The 25,090-nt window shown below is 37.5% G+C and overlaps 1 protein-coding gene across 1 annotated transcript; it reads left to right on the top strand.

Annotated features, from left to right (window-relative positions):
• Nucleotides 1–4,996: 4,996 nt before the first annotated feature.
• LOC140874705 (pentatricopeptide repeat-containing protein At3g23020) lies at nucleotides 4,997–8,307 on the top strand. Its single transcript, XM_073278060.1, has 2 exons — nucleotides 4,997–5,463; nucleotides 5,602–8,307. Exons 1-2 carry the CDS (start codon nucleotides 5,070–5,072, stop codon nucleotides 7,857–7,859), a joined length of 2,652 nt encoding a protein of 883 aa, XP_073134161.1. The 5' UTR covers nucleotides 4,997–5,069; the 3' UTR covers nucleotides 7,860–8,307.
• Nucleotides 8,308–25,090: the final 16,783 nt, after the last annotated feature.

The following is a 25,090-nucleotide window of genomic DNA, read 5'->3' as shown; positions in this document are numbered from 1 at the left end:
GAAGGAGAAATGGAGATAAAGTCGACGGCTGATTCAGTGAGCTGATGAGAGCTGAAACCGAGCTCAAAAGCAATGAAAGCAGCTCGACTAGCACGCCATGGAGGTGTTTCGCCGGAGAAGAGAGATGGCTGGCGGCGAGCTATGGAGGAGAAAAGGGAACCCGATGGCTGTGTAGGAGAGAAATGAAGAAGAAATCGTGTGGGTGTGTGTGTAATGAGGCGTGGGATTTGAGTGTAATTTGGGGGCTAGGGTTTAATCTTAGGTTATGGATGGAGTTGAGTGTGTAAGTATAGGTATAGAAGTGCTATACTTTATTAAAAGTGATTGATTCTCACAAAATAGCAATTTAGGAGTATGAATTAAAATGCACTAAAAAAATACAAGCTTGAAAATTCTAATTTAAAATATTAAATTTGATTTTCACTTATCCGGGAATAAAAATGCTAATTTTTGCAAAATTTAAAAATAATAAATTCTAATGCGTGGGAAAAATATAATAATAAGCTAAACAATTATAATTATTTAAAAGAATAAAGTAAACAATTAATTAAAATCATTTAAATATGCAAGGTTAAACCTTTAAAAATATTAAAACAATTAAATTGCATAATAAAAATCATTTTGACAAATAACCTTAAACAATTACAAACATTAATTAAATAGTTAGTACAATAAAATCATTGAATAAATAATAAAAATATTTTATTAGCACATAATTCAAATAAAGAATTTAAATCAATTAACCCTAAAAATAATAATCCTAATATTTATTAATTTAATGTATGTAATTTAGTAAATTGGATTTTAGGTGCTACAAAAACAATAAATATTTTCACGAATTAAAATATAGGACTTCAATATCAAATAATCAAGGTTAAAGTAGGTTCCTATCAAAGCCAAACCTTTTTTTTGCCCTTCCTCTTTGGCGTGGTACTGGGTGGAGTCACAAACATTGACGTTTTTCTTTTCTTTGCCCTATCACCCCTTGTTCTGATATTATCAACAATAGAAGATTGGAAATTAATGATTTTCTCAACCTTCTCAAAATTATCATCAGACTCGTCCACCCCACCACTTTTTTCAGAAGTATCCTCATCACTATGACTTTCAATCAAATTGGTTGAAATATCACCCGCAGAAATATTATTTTCTTTAACCACTTTCGTTACAATATTATCCAACAATTGATCAATCTCATTCAGATCTTCACTACTGCCGTCACATGATCCGTTAAGAGAATTCTCTCCATCGGCTTTTCTTTTTTTCATTCCCATGTCACCACTTTCTTCACTTTTATCCCTCTCAAGCTCAGCACCAACAACACATTTTCCATCCCCCAAGTCATCAACACCTATACTTTCTTTCATCTCAAACTCAACACCAGCCACACCCTTTCCCTTATCCAATCCGTCAGCACATACATCTTCACCCTTCTTCAATTCACCAATATCTGAAATTTTGGTCTCAAATAATTCCTGAACAACCTCACCTTCTGCATTCAAATTTTCAAATAAACCAATACTTTTACTCGTAACCATTTGGTCACCATATGCCTTTTTTTTCTTTCAACGAGTAATCAACGGAATTATGGACAGGCACATCAAAAAAATCAAAAAAATTACCACTTTGGTCATGTCCCAAAATCAACTCTTCTTCTTCAATTGTCTTATCGGCCCCATCAACACCGTCATCAGAACTCGGATCATTTTCAACTACAACATCCTTTTCTTTGCGATTTCGAGCAACTTTCTACATTTTCTTTCGCAACAAACAGCTTCCTCTTCGCTCCAACTCTCTCACGTTTCAACTGTGAACAAATTCGTTTCAACAATTTTATCTCAGTCATTTGTTTTTTCACCGTTTTGTCAAGTTCACAATTATCTGGACTGCCTCGTTGTTCTTTCAAAACCGGCAGCACAAACTATAATAATAAAAAAATTAATACATAATGTTTTTTTATTTCTAAAATATCAAATAAAGGATGCTAATAGAATTACCTAGTTGTCCAATAACCTTTCCTCCTCTAGAAAGGGATATATTGACAAAACCTGATCCAAAAATAAATAAATATATATATATATATATATATATATATATTAATGCTCCTACATTCAAAATAGGATAAGTAATATGATAGATACTTTTGTTGAAGATATGGCATCGAAAATTGATTCAGCTTTGACAGTATCCAAATGGATTTTGCTTTTTCCAAAAGAAAACAAACGAGGGAAGATATGAACACCACGTGGTACAGCTAATGATGACAATCTCTCGTTAAACCAAGCCTAAGACAAAAATTATATAGGTAAACAAATTCAAAAAATTAATAGCACAATAACTGATAGAACTTAATACTCACCATCAATCCAACTGTGCAACCATCCAAGTAAAGTTTGCTTCCTGGATTATCTAATTCCCGATAAAGAAACCGAAAAGCAGCATCTCCCCAAGAAAACTTAAAAAATGTGCTCAGATCATCCATATAAGGAAAAATAAAACCAGGAGTAATATAATTACCGGTGGAGAATATTACACAATTGTATACGAACTAAATAAACATCCGAACGAAATCATCAATATCAACATGGGTATCACTTCTTGCAAGTGAAACAAGCTTCTCTTTAATAACAAGTCTGTGAGCATTGCTTATTTTCCCTCCAAAGTGTCGAGACAAGAATCTTGATTCCAACTTAAGGTCCAAATCAACTTGTTGCCCTCTATGATGCAAACCAAGAACAATGGAGAAGTCTCTTGAAGTGAAAGGAATGGAAATATCACCACCAACAATGAAAGAGCAAGAAGGGCTATCAACTCTTTTAAAAAGATAGTCTACTCTGCCACTACTCACAGGGAGAACTGGCATGTCTATCCATTTACCAACGGGAATATCATTTATCCTACTCAGTTGTTCGTTCCCTATAATCGGCTTCAACTCTTCCATAATTTTTTTACAATAAGCAGGGTAACATCGTGTAAATATTACCTTTCCACTATTCATCAACTCAACATCATCACTTATTTCCTCTTCATCGGCCATTTCTAATATTTAAAAATTTGTACAAAATATTATCATTATCAAATCAAAGAATAAAATATGGAATGGTAAAGAACAACACAATCATATTTGAGAACAATTTAGAATATATTTACAAAAACTGGTCATTTGTCAAATTAGCTAAATAAAACTATCCAATATAAATTCACAACAACAAAACCGTCAAATTTCATAACAAAATGTCATTCATTTAGAAAGATTGATGTTCTAAACCAAGATATACTTTAACAAACATTTTCAAGAACAAAACCCTAACAATTGGGAATATATATATATATCATGAAGAACTGTAACAAATAAATACGAACTTCAGAATAATCATTCCAATTTTTCGACAAAAATATCAATCAAAACATAACAAATTATGTAAAAAAAAGAAAAGTAGCAACACATTTGACAACAAAACCCTAAAAAATTGGGACAAAACAAAACTATCAAAGATTTTAAGAAATGAGATCAAAATTATTCATCAAAACGCTAAAATTATGGGTTACTCGCGAAAAATAATATATTGTGGTCGATTTCAATAATAAAATACATGTTTAACCTGTTTTTGATTTCTTCTTCTTCATCATCATTTTCGGCGATTTCTTTCCCTTCCTCACTTTAGCAGTGCCTGAACCTGACTTTTTTTTCGAATGTTTGCCTCTCCTCGTCATCGGTGCCATCGTCAGGACTAAGAAGATTGTCGCCAAAGATCAGTGCTTTCTGTCGTCGAAGAAGAATCGGTTGATGAGGGAGGGAAATAAATGTCTAATAATATTAAGTATTTCAAAAATGGAGAAAGGATATTGTGGAGTTATCAAAGAAATTGAGGGTAGTTTGGTCAATTGGTCACAAATATGGAGCTCAAACATATTGCAGACATTTTTCAGAGAGCTGGAATACAAAATCTCTTACACGAGGACTGAGGAATTATTTGAGTTTCCTCTTGGGGATTTATCGAAAATTTGCCCATTATTTAACAATAAACTAATAATGTAATTTTTTTAGGAGAACTAATAATGTAATTAAAATATTACAGTAGTACGTATAATTTTTACCGAGGTTATGAGTTGATTCCTGATTTTTTGTATTTGGTGAAAGTAAATCATTACTAGCATGAGAAGATACATCGGGAATTGATGAGATCGAATTATTTTGTCTCCTTCTTCGATAAGTTTCACGACGGTGAGCCAATTTTGCGTTTCTTGTTTTTTCATTCATTGATTGTCATCTATTACATTGGGCCAATCTCCAACTTTGTTGTGGGGCTGTTGAATAATTTTTTTAAATAGTAAGTGCATTGTGCAGTTATATAAGTAAATTTGGAACTACGTATCATACCATTTTGGTTTAAAGTAGAATTGGAAGAAATCAAATCCATTCTTTTTCTTGCTTGATAATTTGATCGGTGTCGAGTAAGGTAGGATTATCGTTGTTCTTCGATCATAGAATGTATTCTTTGACGCTCGGTCAGTGCTAGCATTTGACGTCTTTCAATGTTGTAAGAGCTTGAGTTTGTCATGTCCTACAAATCACCATAAACCAATAATTACATTTCTATGAAATTTTAATGATTACGTTTTGTTAATTAATTTTTTTTATCTGTAATATATTAATCGGTTCAAGGTAAATTTTCAATTTTTTTTATAACATATTTCGTTTGGAGAAATATATATAAAAAAGTGTTCTTTAAAACAAAATTATAATTAGAAGTTTTTTTAAAAATATATATATATATTTGAGAAAATATCATATAATTTTTTTTTGAATTTAAAATAAATAAGAGTTTGAACAACTATTTTATAAAAAAAATATTTTATATTTTGTTCTTATTTACGATTTATTACTCGTTTAACTTGTATTTTTTATTTGAAAAATATATAACAATACTTCTTAAAGTTTAAACCATATTTTTATTTTTTTAAAAATATTTGTCCAAAATTTTCAGAAAAAAAAATCCTTGCATCTCCGTTGAGCTGGTCTGAGATTTGATATCTGGAGTTCGGTTTTCAGTTCTGTGAAATCCACCATGTTAGCTAAGTTTCAGCATTCAGACGCCAACTGTTTACACATATTTAATTCCATAAAGGCCACACCACCAAGTGTGGGAGCTTCAGTCACTCCACCCTTCAAGAAATCAAATAATCAAAACAACGAGGAGCAGCGCAAACAAGTTCTGCAGTATCCCAGTGTTGGGAAAAATGCCAAGAAGAATGGTTTTTTGGGGAACCCACGTGGTAGATTTGAGAAAAATGGTAGCTTTGAGGATAGTTTACGAGCTCAAGGTGGTGTCTTTAATGGAAAAAATGGAGGGTTAGTTGAAGCGGCAGTGTCGCGGGAAGATTCAGTGGTAAATCCTGATGGTGGGGCTAAGATTGACGGGAATTTTGGGGTGAATTTGAGGTCTTCAGGTGGTGTTATTGGTGTGGAGAAAGTGTATAAAGATTGCTCTTTGGTTAATGGTGGGAGAAATGGTTTGTTTGTGAAAGGAAGGGGGAACAAAAATAGTGGGGTGGGAGAATTTAATGGAAAGGGTGGGGGCGTAGGGGGGTTGAGGGGAGTGGAGGAAATAGTGCATGCCAAGTGTTCGACGAAATGGAGGAGATATGGGGGGTGTATTCCTGCGATGTTGGAAGCTCTGGAGGATGTGGAGGACTTGGATGAGGCATTAAAGCATTGGGCATTGAACTTGACTAACAAAGAAAGGAGCATACTTTTGAAAGAGCAGTTGCGGTGGGAAAGGGCTATGGAGATTTTCGAGTGGTTTAAAAGGAAAGGATGTTATGAAGTGAACGTTATTCATTACAACATAATGCTCAGGATTCTCGGGAAAGCGCGGGAGTGGTGTAAGATTGAGAGATTGTGGGGCGAAATGGTGGTGAGGGGTATCAAGCCTATAAATTCGACTTATGGAACTTTGATTGATGTGTATAGCAAAGGTGGGCTAAGGGAGGAAGCAATCAAGTGGTTAGAACTGATGAAAGAACGTGGAATGGAGCCAGATGAAGTGACCATGGGGACAGTGGTTCAAATGTATAAGAAGGCGGGGGAGTTCGATACGGCTGAGGAGTTTTTCAAGAAATGGTCAGTCAGTGAGCGGGTGGTGAATGAGAGTAGAATATCCAGGAGCAAAGCTGGTGCTAAAGGTGATTCAGGAGCAAATGCGTGTTTGAGCGCGTACACGTATAATACGTTGATCGACACATATGGAAAAGCCGGGAAACTTCAAGAAGCAAGTGAGACTTTTGAAATAATGCTTAAAGAAGAGATTGTGCCCACCACAGTGACTTTCAATACTATGATACACATGTATGGTAATAATGGTCAGCTAGTGGAAGTTGCTTCTCTGATGAAGAAAATGGAGGAGGTTAACTGCTCTCCCGATACCCGAACATTCAACATTCTCATCTCCCTTCACGCTAAGCACGATAACATAGAAATGGCATCAATGTATTTGAAGAAGATGAAAGTTGCTTCTCTTGAACCAGATGCTGTCACTTATCGAACTCTCCTTTATGCATTCTCGATAAGGCAAATGTGTAATGAAGCCGAGGATCTTATTTTGGAGATGGATGAAAGAGGATTAGAGATTGATGAATTTACACAATCTTCTTTGACTCGAATGTACATAGAATCTGGGATGTTGGAATCATCGTGGGCGTGGTTCGAGAGATTCCACACTGCTGGGACCATGAGTTCTGAATGTTACTCGGCCAACATCGATGCTTTTGGTGAAAGGGGGCATGTCTTGGAAGCTGAGAAAATTTTCAACTGTTGCCTAGAGAAGAAAAGATCGAGTGTCCTTGAGTTTAATGTGATGATAAAAGCGTACAGCATCAGCAAGAAATTTGAACAAGCCTGCTGCTTATTCGATAGTATGGACAACTATGGTGTCATTCCTGATAGATGTAGCTACAATTCCCTCGTACAAATGCTTTCCAGCTCAGACCTGCCGCAAAAGGCTACTTTCTATCTTACAAGAATGCAACAGGCTGGATTGGTGCTCGATTGTGTCCCATATTGTGCTGTGATATTGAGTTATTCAAAGTTAGGCCAGGTGGACATGGCCGTAAGTTTATACGAACTGATGGTTGGATATGGCATAAAACCAGACACCATTGTTTTCGGTGTCCTAATAAATGCTTTTGCAGACACAGGAAGCGTAAAACAAGCTAAAAATTATGTAAATGCCATGAGAGACTTTGACTTGCCTGTAAATGATGTCATATGCAAGTCTTTAATTAAGCTATATACGAAAGTAGGATTTTTGGAGGAAGCTCGAGAAGCATATAAGGCGCTGCAATCATTTGAGGCAGGTGTGGACTCATACTCCTCGAATTGCATGATTGATCTCTATAGTGAGAGATCAATGATATCCGAAGCAGAAAGAATTTTCAAGAACCTGATCCAATCTGGGAATGCTAACGAATTTTCCCATGCTATGATGCTGCGAATGTACAAGAGAAATGGGAGATTTGTGGAAGCATTTGTTATTGCGCGAAAAATGAGGGAACAAGGACTCATGACCGACTTGTTGAGTTTTAATAATGTACTTGGATTGTATGCATCTGATGGGCGCTTTAAGGAGGCAGCAGCAACTTTTGATGAGATGCTGAAATCTGATGTTCAACCGGACAATTCAACGTTCAAAACCCTCAGGATCGTTCTCTTGAAATGTGGAGTTCCAACTAGTGCAGTTAACAATCTTGAACTGATTAGGAAGAAGGATGTTCAAAAGGGTTTGCAAGCATGGACTTCAACTCTTCATTCCGTCATCGGCCCAAATGATCATAGTGATGATTGTATAGATAGCATTTAGTTCTGCGCCTTGTTTCAAATGGAAGAGGGAGACTTGGCTCTTGGGGTTCTGCGTACTTGTATTTAAACACAGAGCTATCACCCTGAGTAAATTTTGTGACTCGGTTCGTGCTACATCATCTGCTATGTTTATCGCTTTGTTGACCATATATTATCCACATTTCAAAAAACCGAAACAGACGACATCTGGTCAATGTTGCTAAAGCGCTGCACTCTCATTGCAGAAGATTTGGGATCTGTTTAGCAACAGCAAGTACTCTATGTGGATGTTGCATTTAGTCGAAGTGCGTGAAAGTAGGCAAAGTTGGAAAGCAGCTTTAGCTTAAGTTTTAGGTTTAGTTTTAGTTTTAGTTTTTTTTTTTTTGAAAATAACTTTAGGTTAAGTTTTGATACAGAAGTTGTAACTAAAAAAAAAAAAAAAATCGCATAAATAAACTCAACTTTTTGAAGTGTTTTATTAAAAATAAGTAGTAGCAGTTTTGACGTTTGGATAAATATTGAAAAATATTTTTATTTAAAATTTTTAATAGACGTAGATGCATAAACCAAAAAGAAATTCTAGCTTTTGAAAAAACACTCTTTTAACCAAACACTTCATTTTTTAAATTAAAAAAACATTTTTTTAAAAAAATTTGAGTTGACTTTTGCAATAAAAAACGCTCTTATGGTTCCAAAATAAAACTTTTGAAGGATTTTATTAAAAAAACAATTTTAAATAATAGTTATTTTTGTTGAAAATATATTATTATTATTATTATTATTAAATATTGAATGTTGAAAATTGAGTTGTAAAATTTTGAAAATTAGTGTGTGATGATGTAGATGATGATATATTAATTTTTGAATTAATCTCTAAATGAGATCTATAAATAAGTCTCTCCATTTGTGTAGAAAAACACAATTGAATTGAGGGAAAAAAATTTATAAAGTGTAGAATTTGATATATTTTGAGTTTTGAAATTTTTTCTTTTACCATAAATTTTTACTTTTTCACAACACGTTATCATTTATCAGCATGATCGTTCGAAGGTTCTCTAATTTCCAAAGATTCAAAAGCACAAAGAAAAGAAAAAAATATTCAACAAGTAAGAATATTTATTTTACTGTTTATATATATTTTTTACTATTTATATATTAATATATAATTTCATGTTATTATATAAAAGGATGTCTATGATACCGACCTTATAATAACGTGAAATGATATATATTTATCATGTATATATACTAACTATATTAATATATAATTTCATGTTATTATATAAAATGACGTCTATAACACCGACCTTATAATAATGTGATATGATATATATTTGTATATATACTAACTATATTAATATATAATTTCATGTTATTATCTAAAAGGAGTCTATGACATCTCATTATAATAATGTGATATGATATATATATAATTATTTAATTATGATTATCATTATAATATGCATCACATGATTATCATAAATTTTTATTCAACACATAATCAATTTTTTTTTCTTACTCCCAACGGTCACGAACGGTAATAAACGGCTAGTTTTTGCCCTATAAATATGATCACTCAAATATATTTCAATCACACCAAAATTCACTCTTTCTCCCAAAAATTATTTCTCCACGATTTTTCAAAGACGAAGATGATCACATTTTTAAGGCTATTTTTTATAACTATTATGGTTATCATACTCACAATTCTTGTATTCATCGGTGATTATCTACCACGTATCTTTTCTCTACTTTTAAACATGCTTGTACTCATCGTTTTTCCATTATTTTGTATTGTCATATTAATGAAAATTAACTAATAAAATGCATTGTTATTTTTCTAGTACCACCATTTCAAACATGGCAAAGCTTGAATTCGTTGCGCTCGATATCACTGGAAAAAATTATATGCCATGGACTCTCGATGTAGAAATGCATTTTGAGTTATTGGGTCTAAGTGATACCATCAAAGAAAATAATATATCATCCTCACAAAATAAAGCAAAGGCTATGATTTTCTTACGTCCACATCTTGATAAATGATTAAAATGTGAGTATCTCACAGAAAAAGACTCAATAGTTTTATGGAAATGGTTGAAGGAAAGATTTGAGTATATAAGGGAATTTATACTTCCGACCGCCCGAGATGAATGAAATACGTTAAGATTACAAGACTTTAAAAAAGTCAGTGATTATAATTCTGTGATGTATCGAATAGTCTCTATAGTGAAAAATACTCGCAAGTGTACGAGTGTCAAGTTTTAATATAGTGATAAATCAAGTATCGTTCCCACAGAGAGTAAAATGAAAATATTCAGTTCTTGTAATTAAAATAGTCCTAATTTTATCTAGAAAATCAATAACTGAGAGGTTTTGCAGAAAATAAAATAATCAGGAGGTTTTTGATAGCACGCACACGACTTTCAGATAAAAAATCAATCAGAGGAAAAAATGATCTAGAGGTTTAGATCTCACCTGGTTTCAATAACAATCAATCCTAATTAATTAATCTTCATGAATTTCAGTCAATTAATAGCCTAGAACACTTAAGCTTATTATTTCCTTCTTTCGAGCAACAAATAATGTTTATCAACTACAGTTCAATTTCAATATCCCTATTCAGAATCTACTTGCAGTGATCTATACAAAACAATGTTCTTTTTAAAAGCTCTGTTAAAATTATATACTCTCCCGAGTTATATAAATAATTAACAGTGTAAATTCTATTGGTCCTATTCAAAATCTCCTCTCCCGAGTGCCATATTTCAAATAAATATTACAATTCAATTATTGACCAGGTAATTGAAAAATCATTCAAATCTAGAAAAAAACAATTAATCTAGAAGAAACTCAATTCAATAAAATCAAAAATTCATGAAAGTGTCTACACCAGGTTCCATCCGACCTCTAGACTCTAAAATTTAGTTCATAATAAAATTCTGAATAAAACAAATCATATTCAAATATCCAAACATCAAATAAGAATTAAATAAATAAAAAGATAGAAAACAAATCCGTCGATGTGATGTCGTGTCCGATCTATCGATATCCGTCTTTGTTCTTCAGGTAAAACACAGATTCTCCTAGAAATATTCACGATCACGCCTCAAATCTCAAATCTCTGATTCCTGTATGTGTGTTGTGGCGGCTCTCCCTTCTCACAGACCGAATTAAATTCCTTTTATATCGCGTGAAAAAGCCCATCCAAAAACCCATTAAAAATACAAAAGTTTCCTTGCCCAATATAATAAGAATCTGATATTACAGCGAGGGGGCGGGCGCTCAATTGAGCCAGGCGGGCGCGCATAAGGTTCTGATCTCAATTTCCCAAACTTGCAAGCCACATCGCGTTTGCTCTTGGTTTCTTCTCTTTAGCGCTTAAAGAAGCGCTAAACATTAAGCCCAAATAAAAGTCCAATTCTATTCCTCATTCTTTTATTTCCTTTACTGCTTCTTTTTTCCCATTTTATTCTTTTCTCTTTTAAATTCTTATTTTTTTTCTTTTTCACAACACTTCAATAATTTCCTACAACCACAAAAATAACAAAACTCGCGCATAAATATGCTCGAAACCAACAATTAACAATAAAAATCATATATAAATTAAGTGTATAAAATACACTTATCAAATACTCCCAAACTTAGACTTTTGCTAGTCCCGAGCAAAACTATCAAAACAATAAATTCCAAAAATTCAAATCACCAAACCAACAACCAAACATCAACAATGATAGTCAAGAAATATTATGGAGCAATGGACTCAGCAATAATTTTAAAAAATTCAAATCCAATCTCATCCAACCTACTAACACTTGAAAATTTTAATCATAACTAGATAACCGCATAAACTTACAATCTCTGCAACTCACGTTTCAAAACACCTTTATCCAATTTCAATTCACACATTCATAAATCATGAGAACTTTTCAATGTAGCATAGGATCAAATATAGGGCATTAAATCAAAAACACTCACAATCAGGTAAGTTCAATGAAAAAAATAGTGTGTGCGTGTTTCGATCAAAAATTCATAATCCTTAAAAGTATCAATCAACAGTCCATAAGCTAGACTCTAGCAAATCTTCTCCACTAGTATATTGGACAACTGTGACTCGGTCAATAGGACTTAATCGGCTTATAATGTAAGGTCTGGCTCAAGGCTACAAACGAAGGATTAAGAATTCAAAATAAGGAGTAATTTATGCTCAACTCTAATTTTCACTCATTTTCAATCAAACTTCGACTTCTGCTTCACCCCATTGATTTTTCATATTTTCTTTTTTCACAACTTTTTCATCTCTTTTGCATTTCAATCCTTTTCTCATTTTCTTTCACTACTACCTTTTTTCTCCTTTTCAATTTCTCCACCACACCGTTCCATATTCACAACTATAAACTAGGAGCATATAACATTTTAGCATTCAAATTACTCCCTTAAAGGTAGAAAATAATGTTTAGGCTACTCATAGGTAGTAAATATAGGACCTTGAAACAATGAAGAATGGGGGTTTATCACACGTTTGCACGCATGCCATTCGATTTTCAATAATGCTCAAACAAGATACTAGGGATAACATGCATTAATAAGGTAGCTTGAAAGGCTCAAATGATTTCAGAAAAATTGCCTAAATCATTCATAATCACAGTTTTGCCCGTATTTCACCTCGAAGAGTGTCCGAACTAGTTCTAGACAAATCTCAATCCACAATTAAATCATACAAATTCAATCAGTGCAGAAACAAATAATCATCAACAGTAAACGATGGTTTTCAACAAAAATTCAGATTTAGTAACTCAAGTACTCATTTACATGTAAGCTCAAATAGACAACTAAGGAAAAATAATTTCAATGAAAATTAGGCCCAAAAAATCTCAAACAATGCCTCAATCATCTCTATGTTTGTATGTTTTAAAAATCAGATTCAAGTATTAATCACAGAGTATATAAGAATTTGTTCATCCAATTGGTTCCATTTTCAAAAATCAGAATTTGGTTAAATAGGTGAACAATCATGGATTTCAGTTATAGTACAAATTTTTTTTTTCATTGGCCATTTCTCCAATTATTTCTCGACTACTTTTAAACTCTACTCACTTCAACAATCACATCATATACCAAATAAAAAGTTTATCTATGAAGCACACAATAAAACTCAACTAATAAACTATCAATCAAACAACTAAATCAAACACTTATTCACCCCCCCAAACTTAGTATAATCATTGTCCCTAATGATTAAAAAGAAAATCACAAGGACCCGTACCTTCGACACCGAGCATCAGGACTCGATGTTATCAACTTCATCACCAGAAGAAAAAAAATTTTCAGCATGTATAACACCATCAAATGCCAACCATCAACGGAGAATGTAGAATAATGACATGATCATCCAATGGAACACGCTTGTGTAGCAGCTGGTTCGCATGAGGAGAAGCGTTGTTGGTGATTTCATTTGCTCTTGATCTGCGCTGCTGATTAATTGTTAGCACAAGGGTGAAGGCTATAAGCGCGATCGCGCAGGGGAATGTGCTGCTGGTGGATCATTGGCGCATGAAGGAGAAGTTGAGGATTCGGCGCGTTTGCTCAAGATGTGCTGCGCTTATGGTGTAGTGACCCTTTCATGGATCACCTACTAAACAGAACTTAGGCATGCAAATAACTTAATTAAATGGATATCAGAATAAAACTGCAAAAACCATAAACATTATACAATTCCAAGTAAAGGAATCTGTAAATACCCAAATATTATACAACCAGATCGAACAACTGTATCATAACAACAGAAATAAAAACCTAGGAGAAGCTCCAGCTGACCAACCACTGCCTAGCCCCTCTTGGATCCACTCGCCTCATCCAATCGCAAACCTGCCCCATGGAATAGGGTGTCCAGAAATACAGAGTACGAGACGTGAGCATAAAACGCTCAGTACGAGAGTATGAGTATACATGCATGCAAAGTGAACTCCCTATAAACTCGAGGTCAAGGATCAGATAACAGAGACAGACCGGGCCCTGGTATGTAGCACGCTGTGCCGTCGCTTCAGGAGGTGGCTCCCATACCATAATACCAGTGGATATGCCGGACCCAAATCGATGGAAGTCCAACCACTAACAGGATAGTGAATAACCCTACTAACAGACATCTCGAAGGAGATAGCTCAGTATGCAAATGAATGCAGCATAAATCAATGACATATAAACCATGCAGTCACATAATACATGCATACTCAGTCAGGATATCTCGAACAGTACTTCCGTACCTCAAATCAGTGCAAACTCTACCAACTCTAGGTCCACGCCTATAGTCTGCTCTACACTTCCAAATGATACTACTATCATTAAAGTACTATAAAAGCCTTAACTAAGCTATTGCATACGCCTAAATATTTATAGGAAGCAAAAGCTATACCTTCGTCCGTCGTTAGCCCTTTGATGTCGATGCCTCCAGAACTTGGGCACAACTCCGCTGCGACTATCGAACGCCTCGACGACTCCCGGGTCAAGCCTAGGAAGGCTAGAACAACTCGAATACAACTGGAGTAGAGAGGAAATCCGGAATTGGCAATTGAAAGTGAATTCTCGGCCTTCTATTTATAGACAACGATCGGAACGTCCGATCCTCGATCGGAACGTCCGAACCTCGATCGGAACGTCTGATCCTAACATCGGAGCTTCCGAAGATCCTGATCTGCCACGTGTCAAAATATCACTTGTTGACTTCGAATAGGGGTGATCGGAGCTTCCGATCCAACCACACGCCATGAATGACGTAATATCATCGGTGCCTCCGATCGCTCATCGGAGCTTCCGATCCTATTCGGAGCTTCCGAACTCACCTTTGGAGCTTCCGAACTCTTCCCAAGTAATTATGATTAATTCCTTAATTACTGAATTTGGTTACGGGCTACTACATTCTCCCCCACTTAAGATATTTCGTCCTCGAAATCAGATCTTAAGTACTGAATGTAATACAAAAATCAGAAATATTCTTTATTCAAATCAAACGTTTACAGAGTTTGCAACTGAATACAACTTAAGAATGATAAAACAACTCAGGATGGTCTTCACGCATCCTGTCCTCAAGTTCCCAAGTAGCTTCCTCAGTGCCTTGGTGCTGCCACTGAACTAAAACCAGAGGAATGACTTTGTTCCGCAAAACCTTATCCTTATAATCCAGGATACGAATAGGTTTCTCAACATAGGTCAAATACTTGCTCACCTGAACCTCAGACCGCTGCAGAATATGAGACTCATCCGCCACATACCGTCGCAACAGTGATACGTGGAACACGTCGTGAATACTGGAAAGATGCGGTGGCAAAGCTAGTCGATAAGCCAAATCGCCAATGCTCTCCAAGATTTCAAACGGATGTTAGGCAGTACTCAAACTGAGAGTAGTACCCATCGCACGCTGAACACTCCCCCAGAATCTAGAAGTAAACCTGGGATCCCGATCGCTGACAATGCTCACAGGCACTCCATGAAGTCAAACGATCTCCTGAATGTACAACCGAGCCATACGATCCACATTGTACTCCCGGCTATAGGCAATGAAATGCGCTGACTTGGTGAGTCGGTCCACCACAACCCAGATAGCATCACAGTTCCTCGGGGATACCGAAAAATGGGTCACAAAGTCCATTGTGATAAACTCCCATTTCCATTCAGGAATAGGCAGACTGTGAAGCAATCCTCCAGGTCTTCGGTGCTCTGCCTTGACCTGTTGACACACCAAACATCTCGAAACAAACTGATAAACACTGCGTTTCATTCCCTTCCACCAGAAACGAGTACGTAGATCCTTGTACATCTTGTTGCTCCCAGGATGACTACTCAACTTAGTGTGATGCGCCTGAGACAAAATCTCCTCTCGCAACTCTTCATCCTGCGGAATCACAAGCCTACCAAACAAACACAGAAAGCCATCTGACTGATAATTAAATCCAGATGAGCTACCCTCGTTAGCTAGACGAGCTAAACGCTGGGTCTTTGAATCAGACATCTGAGCATCTCGAATATGCGAATACAAAGCTGGCTCAGATAATATCGCAAACATCTGGATACTCTGCATACCTTTCTTATGCTTGAAGGTATATCCTGAAGTACAACAGTCACTGATTGCACTAGACATCGAACAAGTCTGAAGTGCAGATAGTCGCACCTTGAGACTCAAAGCATCAGCGGTGAGATTAGCAGCTCCCGGATGGTACTTAATCTCGCAATCATAGTCCTTAAGCAAGTCCATCCAACGTCTCTGCCTCATGTTCAACTCCGCCTGAGTGAACAAATACTTGAGACTCTTATGGTCGATGAAGATCTCAAATTTCTCGTCATACAGATAATGACGCCAGATCTTCAAAGCGAACACAATGGCTGCTAACTCCAAATCATGGACTGGGTAGTTGTCCTCGTGAAGCTTCAGCTGTCTAGAAGCTTATGCGATCACATGCCCATTCTGAGTCAGGACACAACCTAACCCCCAAAGAGAAGCATCAGTGTACACCACATACCCTCCAGATCCTGACGGTAATGCCAACACTGGCGCAGAAGTGAACCGCCGTCGAAGCTCACAAAAATTCTCCTCACACTCGGAGGACCACTCGAAATCCACACCCTTGCGGGTAAGCTGCGTCAAAGGTCGAGCTAGTTGAGAAGTTTAGGATGAAACGATGATAATACCCTGCTAGACCCAGAAAACTACGGATCTCAGCAACTGTCGTCGGACGCGACCAATTAAGTACCGCTTCAATCTTGCTTGGATCAACAGAAATCCCCTCACTGGATATGATATGGCCAAGAAAGACCACTCGATCCATCCAGAACTCACACTTGCTCAGCTTGGCGTACAACTGCTCATACTGAAGAGTCTGCAGTACCAACCGCAAGTGAGAAACATGCTCTTCCGTATTACGCGAATACACCAAGATGTTGTCAATGAAGACCACGACAAACTTGTCCAAATACTCCCTGAAGACACGGTTCATCATATCCATGAACATAGCCGGCGCATTAGTCAAACCAAATGGCATCACTAGGAACTCGTAATGCCCATAGCGAGTACGGAATGCAGTCTTGGCTACGTCCTGATCACGGACTCTCAACTGATGATACCCAGATCTCAAGTCGATCTTGGAGTAAACTGAAGTGCCCTACAGCTGATCAAACAAGTCATCAATACGAGGCAACGGATACTTGTTCTTCACAGTGACTCGATTCAGCTGCCGATAGTCAATGCACAACCGCATAGACCCATCCTTTTTCTTCACAAAAATAACAGGAGCTCCCCAAGGAGATACACTAGGACGAATGTACCCCTTGTCCAACAGATCCTGTAACTGATTCTTCAACTCACGCATCTCTGACGGAGCCAGATGATACGGTGCTCGAGAAATAGGCAAAGCACCCGGCATCAACTCTATGCCAAACTCGACTTCCCTAGCAGGAGGAAAACCCGGAATCTCATCAGGAAAAACATCTGGGAATTCATCCACAACAGGAATACTCTCTATCCCAATGATCTCAGCGGACAAATCAACTGCATAGATAAGGTAGCCTTCCCCGCCAGACTCTAGAGCTCGACAGGCTCTCAAAGCTGATACCAAAGGCATCGGGGGTTGCTCTCCCTCACCATAGAAAAACCAGCTATCACTCTCCTCCGGATGAAAGCGTATTAATCTCTGATAGCAGTCCACTAAAGCTCGATAGGTAGTCAGCATGTCTATCCCCAAAATGCAATCGAAGTCGTCCATCGCCAGGACCATGAGATTCGCTAACAGAATGTTCCCTTCGAACTCTAAAGGACAACCCATCACTAAACGCTTAGCCAAAGCAGATTGGCCCGTCGGAGTAGAAACAGACATCACTACGTCTAGTGCAATGCTTGGTAACTTATGCCTCTTAACAAAACGTGTATAAATGAAGGAATGAGATGCACCAGTGTCAATAAGTACAAGAGCAGGTATACCATAAAGCAGAAATGTACCTGCAATGACCTTCTCATTCTCCTCCACTGCCTGATCATGTCTCAGGGCAAACACCTGGCCAGAAGCTCGTGGCCTCAAATGAGAACTCCCAGCAGGCTGTCCCTGCGTCCTCTGCTGAACGGTAGCCTGAGAACCAGATCCTGAACCTGAACCAGAACCTCCTCCCCTAGATAGTGGACAATCCCTTCAGATATGACCAGTCTCTCCACAACGGAAACAAGCTCCAGAAGCTCTATGGCAACGGTCGGTCAGATGGTTCTTCCCACAATGATCACACTTGTCCTTCTTACCGAAATGGACAACACCTCCAGAACCAGAGGAAGAAGTAGATCCAGACTTCTTGAAAGATTGGGCACGGGGACCCAAAGAACTAGCAAGCCTCGACTGAGGGAAAGACCTATTCTGTCGAATGCTGTCCTCAGCCTGGTGACAATGGCTCACCAAACCCTCGTAGGACATGTCGTCGCCAACCGCCACATGGTCATGGATCTTAGGGTTAAGGCCCTGAAGGAACAGATTATACTTCATCCCAGAGCTGTCAGCAATCTCAGGGCAATAGGATAGCAGATCAAAGAACTTCTGCTGATACTCATCAATAGACATGGCTCCCTATCGCAGATTCAGTAGCTCACCTGCCTTCAACTGATGGAGTGCAGGAGGAAAATACAGCTTCTAAAAAGCTGTGCGGAACTCGGCTCAAGTGGCCACTCCTTTCGCCGCAATAAAGGGTGCAGAAGTAAACCTCCACCACCTACGGGCTCGCCCATCCAGAAGATAGCCAAGGGTCTCCATCTTCTGCTCCTCGGTGCAGTGGTAAGTCTGAAAAGTCGTCTCCATACGGTCTAACCAGTTCTCCGCATCCTCCGGAGACTCACCTCCAACAAGGGGCTTAGGACCCATCTGCAGAAATCGCCGTACAGTGAAACAATCCTCATCACGATGACGATGATGACGGTCCCGACGATTCTCACGATCGTCATCTCCCCAGCGTCCACCTCCACTACCATGGCTACTCTGGTCATCGTAGTTCGCCATCTACAAAAGCACCTCACGGTTTCCTTATGCAGAGTCTAAATCCCAAGAATACTATGCATGCTCTGATACCATAAATGTAGTGACCCTTACCTGAATCACCTACTAAACAGAACTTAGGCATGCAAATAACTTAATTAAACGGATATCAGAATAAAACTGCGGAAACCATAAACATTATAAAATCCCAAGTAAAGGAATCTATAAATACCCAAATATTATACAACCAGATCGAACAACTGTATCATAACAACAGAAATAAAAACCTAGGAGAAGCTCCAGCTGACCAACCACTGCCTAGCCCCTCTTGGATCCACTCGCCTCATCCAATCGCAAACCTGCCCCATGGAATAGGGTGTCCAGAAATACAGAGTACGAGACGTGAGCATAAAACGCTCAGTACGAGAGTATGAGTATACATGCATGCAAAGTGAACTCCCTATAAACTCGAGGTCAAGGATCAGATAACAGAGACAGACCGGGCCCTGGTATGTAGCACGCTGTGCCGTCGCTTCAGGAGGTGGCTCCCATACCATAATACCAGTGGATATGCCGGACCCAAATCGATGGAAGTCCAACCACTAACAGGATAGTGAATAACCCTACTAACAGACATCTCGAAGGAGATAGCTCAGTATGCAAATGAATGCAGCATAAATCAATGACATATAAACCATGCAGTCACATAATACATGCATACTCAGTCAGGATATCTCGAACAGTACTTCCGTACCTCAAATCAGTGCAAACTCTACCAACTCTAGGTCCACGCCTATAGTCTGCTCTACACTTCCAAATGATACTACTATCATTAAAGTACTATAAAAGCCTTAACTAAGCTATTGCATACGCCTAAATATTTATAGGAAGCAAAAGCTATACCTTCGTCCGTCGTTAGCCCTTTGATGTCGATGCCTCCAGAACTTGGGCACAACTCCGCTGCGACTATCGAACGCCTCGACGACTCCCGGGTCAAGCCTAGGAAGGCTAGAACAACAATACGACTGGAGTAGAGAGGAAATCCGGAATTGGCAATTGAAAGTGAATTCCCGGCCTTCTATTTATAGACAACGATCAGAGCCTCCGATCCTCAATCGGAACGTCCGAACCTCGATCGGAACGTCCGATCCTGACATCGGAGCTTCCGAAGATCCTGATCTGCCACGTGTCAAAATATCACTTGTTGACTTCGGATAGGGGTGAACGGAGCTTCCGATCCTGATCGGAGCTTCCGATCCAACCACACGCCATGGATGACGTAATATCATCGGTGCCTCCGATCGCTCATCAGAGCTTCCGAACTCACCTTCGGAGCTTCCGAACTCTTCCCAAGTAATTATGATTAATTCCTTAATTACAGATTTTGGTTACGGGCTACTACATATGGTGTTAGTTAGCGCAAGGTGAGAGTTGGAGACGTGCGTTTGCGCATTGTGTAGGGCCGTTGGGGAGCTTGTTTGCGCTTGGTGGAGGAGAAAAAAGTGCGCAATCGCGCATTGTTGGCTGTGCTGATGGAGATTGTTTGCGCATGGGTAAGCGCTAAAAGGGAGCGCAATCGCGCATGGTTTTTTGCGCTATGTTGCTGCGCGTTAGCGCATTGTTTGGGCGCGAATGATGAGCGTGATTGCGCTTGTTGTTTGCGCGGTTGGTATGCATCAATGCGTAGAGGAGGCGCGGGCGTGGGATAGGTGACGAGCGGGGGCGCACAAACTTCTGATTTGAAATCACAATCTTGAGCGGCCGCCTCTAAACTTGCGCAAGCGCGCATGGAACTCTGACAAGAGTTCTCAATTCCTGAAAATAATCACGAATTTATAAAATTAAGCCACCAAAATTCCCAATAAAGAATTCAAAAATAATAAAATAACTAATTAACTAAAACAAAAAAATTAAAGCAAAAATTCAACAAAAATAAATAAGAAATAAAAGAAACTAAAAATAAAAGAATATAAAAATTTTGGGTTGCCTTCCAAAAAGCACTTGGTTTAGAGTCGTCAGCCCAACTTTCACAGCTATTAAGTCTTCTCCTTCTCTTTCACTCGCCAAATAAATTCAACGAACCGCCTTTTAAATTTCGCTCTCTTTTTCGTGGCCTTCTTTGTTGAATTTGGCATGTTCTTCTTTGATAAATCACCCACAATATCAGCTCTTTGAAAACCTTCCAATTTCACAACCGGCTCAATCAAGCACAATTTTTTAATGGGTGTATTAGGTGTCTTCATTAATAAGTTAAAAATCACCCGTTCGCACTCCACACCCATCGACAATTCTCCCTTCTTCACTTCAATTTTTGCATCCGCCATGGCCAAGAACGGTCTTCCAAAAATCAGTGGAGCACTATGATCTGCTTCTATGTCCAAGATCACAAAATCCGCTGAGAAGATGAATTTATCCACCTTAACTAGAACATATTCAACAATTCCAAGTGGATATGTGATGCTTCTATCCGCCAACTGCAATGAAATCATGGTCGATTTCATCTCTCCCAACTCCAAGGCCCTACAAATAGACAATTACATTAAATTAATACTGCCCGTAAATCACATAGTGCAGTAGTAAAATGAGATCCACCAATAGAACAAATAATAGTAAAACTCCCTGGATCTTTCAGCTTTTGTGACATCTTCTTTTGAAGCACGACACTGCATTCTTCAGTCAAATGCACTACCTCGTTCTCTAGCAGCCTTCTCTTCTTGGACATCACTTCTTTGATGAATTTTGCATAGTTTGACATTTGCTCCAAGACATCAGCAAAAGAGATGTTGATATGAATTTTTTTAAAAATCTCCAATAATTTGGAGAACTGCTCATCAAGAGTCTTCTTCTTGAACCTTTGGGGATATGGAAGTGGAGACTTGTACATCGGTTTCGGCTCAGGTTCACTCTGCTCCTCCTCCTTGATAAGTGTATTTTATACACTTAATTTATATATGATTTTAATTATTAATTGCTTGTTTCGAGCAGATTTATGCTGTGTTGTGTTGTTTTTGTGCTTGCAGAGACTTATTGATTTTATTTGGAAAAGTGAAAAAAAATGAATTTAGAAAAGAAAATTAAAGGAAAAGAATTGAGAAAAGAAAATAAAGAAGAAATAGAGAAGAAACGATTTGACAAGAGAGAATAAACAGTGATGGGCTTTTAAATTTGGGCCTCAAAGGATAGCGCTTATCTCTAGCGCTGAAGAAGAGAAGAAATAGAGCTAACGCGCTTGTCAAGTGGAAGACGAGAGAATTGAAGGCAGAGCCCTATGGGCTCCCTCCTGGGTTTTTAGGCGCTCGCTTGTCGCTTTTAGTGTGTTAATCGGAAAGGAAACTTTCTATTTTCTTGGGCTTTATTCTTGGGCTTTTGAGATACGATATAAAAAGATTATTTGTCAGACTTGAGAAAAGAGGAGAGCCGCCACAATCATAATTACAGAATATCAGAGTTGATCGTGAACTTTTGGGAAGGATTTCTGGAGCTTAATTGAAGAACAAAGACGGAGTTTGATAGTCCGGACACGGCGTCGACGACGGATTTGTTTCTTATCTTTTATTTTATTCTGAATATGTTTGGATTTTTGAACATGATTTATTGTTTTCAGAATTTTATTATGAACTAATTTTTTAGAGTCTAGAGGTCGGATGGAACCTGGTGTAGACGCTTTCATGAATTCTTGATTTTATTGAATTGAGTTTCTTATAGATTAATTGTTTTTCTAGAATTGATTGTCTTTTCAATTATCTGATCAATAATTGATTTGTTATATTTATTTGAAATCTGGCACTCGGAAGAGGAGATTTTGAATAGGACCATTGGAAAATACACTGTTAATTATTTATATTGCTCGGGAGAGTGTATAATTTTAACAGAGCTTTTAAAAAGAACATTGTTTTGAATTGATCACTGCAAGTAGATTTTTAATAGGGATATTGGAATTGAATTGTAGTTGATATAGTTTATTCAGCACTCGGGAGAGGGAATAATACACTTAAGTGTTGTTGGCTATTAATTCCTTAAAATTCATGAAGATTAATTAATTAGGATTGATTGTTGTTGAAACCAGGTGAAATCTATACCTCTAGACCATTTTTCTCTGATTGATTTTTAATCTGAAAGTTGTGTGCATGCTTTTAAATCTCTTAATTATTTTTATTTTACTGCAAAACTCTCAAAGTTTAATTTTTTAGATAAAGTTTAGACTATTCTAATTACAAGCATTAAATATTTTCATTTTATTCCTTGTGGGATCGATATCTGATTTAATCACTATATTAAAACTTTGAAAGAGTGGGTGCCTGGTGAGCCAACTTGTGGCTAAGGGCTTTGATGACTCTTTGTATAAACAATCTTTTGTTTAATATAATTTACACTTTTATTAATGGCAATGACTTTATCTTTCTTCATATTGTTATATTGTGATATACTATTGTTGTTTTGATAAAGACCTTGAATGTACTATAGTGTATGTAAGATGTGGTAGAACATGGAGATGTCTATCATGAAACACATCTTATAGTCACTGTATGTTCTAAACTGTTCCTAGTCGATTGAGCCGTCCGATAATAAGGATAAGGATCGCTCGAGTTTGAGACTAGAATTTGCGATGCAGAGTTCCACGTTTCATTGGTAGGGAACATAGAGATGTTCGAAGCATGCAAATGGATATTCATATGATGAATGATCGAACTACCCTATCCGGACTTTCCAAGTGGTTATCACTTATCGAGTGGATAAAGTCCGCGGTTTTGGTTGTACACCATTAGTCCTTACTACTTGAAACATCATTGAGACTCTATATGCTAGTACTGTGCTTTGACTCGTTTACCGACTCTATTGGGGTCATCAGGTGTCGGGATTGGGTACAGTTACAACACATATAGGAGTCGATGCTTTGTTGTCAAGGATTCACCACATACTTGCGATTGTGAATATCCTATGCGATCTGAGGAGATATTAGTGTGACGAATCTCTGGCCAGAGTACATGATGTGATTTAAGAAATGGTTTCTTAGTAGCACATGCGATGTCACTATTTGATCTTCAAGATGTATTGCATAGTTATCGAATCTCGAGCGACTCTCGATATACCAATGGTTGTTGATTCGATCGGGATATATGGATGAAGGGACTGTACTGTACGCTAACCAAAATCTATTGGTTCTTGTAGGCACTATCAGTGATACCTAGGGAATCATGGGGCGATGTTGCTAGACGCTCTTACCATGATTCGATGGGCAAGTCGGAAATTGTTGTTCCGAGTCACAAGGAGTTGTGAGCCCACGGCTAGCTGTATCCCTGAACCATTGAGGGTCACACAGTGTAATGGATTTTTAATCCCCGTTGAGATAGTTAAATTTAAAGAGTTAAATTTAATGAACGAAGAAGTTGGACTTCTTATTTAAGAGTAGAGGAGTAAGATTTCCTAAAATGACATAGGGATGGCCATTTTTGGAAATCACTGAATTCGGATTCAGAAAAATTTATCTTGACTTTAAAAGGTGCAGAAATGGTTTCTGTGCACATTGGTGAAATCGGTTTATCAATCGGAGTCACGATGAATTTTATATTAATTTCTGAACATGCGGGCTTTGCTTGTCGGGCTTGAACTTATGACTAATGGGCCCTAAGCTGTTAGTGGCCTACATTATAAATAAGTTATTGCAGTACAGAAATTACATATAACAGGTCACAAAATTTTCGAAAAACCCTAGTTAATTTTCTAAAAGGTGGCCGCCCCCTCTCCCTCTGCTCGAGAAAAATCCAGCCTGTGATTTTGAATTACAGTCTGGTTTAACGGATCAAATTCGTTAATCTCTTCGTAGAAACTTCTGATAGATTTTCTAGTGCAATCTATCAGAGGGATTAAATATCCATTCGTGGACCTGATTGAAGAACGGTTCGTCCATCAGTTCCAGGGATATACAACAAGAGCAGAGAAATTTGTTGGTGTCCAAAATCTCGATTCGAGATTAAAGGTAAAAATTTTATAATCGTTATTTAATTTTTACACACACACAATTTAATCGTAAGGTTGATACCTATTATGGAATCGTTCCATACAAAAATTTTAAACTTCCGCTGCACCGGGTATCAATCCTAATTGATCTGTTCGCCGCGTTCTCCAACAGTGGTATCAGAGCCAGGTTGCTCAGATCAAGAGATTAAATTAATCTATTGTACAAAAATTTTTTAGGCCTCGGTTTTTGAAACAAAATAAATATTTTAAAAATAAAAAAATATTTTTTCGGGCAAAAAAC

The sequence above is a fragment of the Henckelia pumila genome, chromosome 1, assembly GCF_033568475.1.
Source record: "Henckelia pumila isolate YLH828 chromosome 1, ASM3356847v2, whole genome shotgun sequence".
NCBI classification, from domain to species: domain Eukaryota; kingdom Viridiplantae; phylum Streptophyta; class Magnoliopsida; order Lamiales; family Gesneriaceae; genus Henckelia; species Henckelia pumila.
The sequence above is the reverse complement of the archived record's forward strand: the minus strand, read 5'-3'. Positions and strand labels throughout refer to the sequence as shown.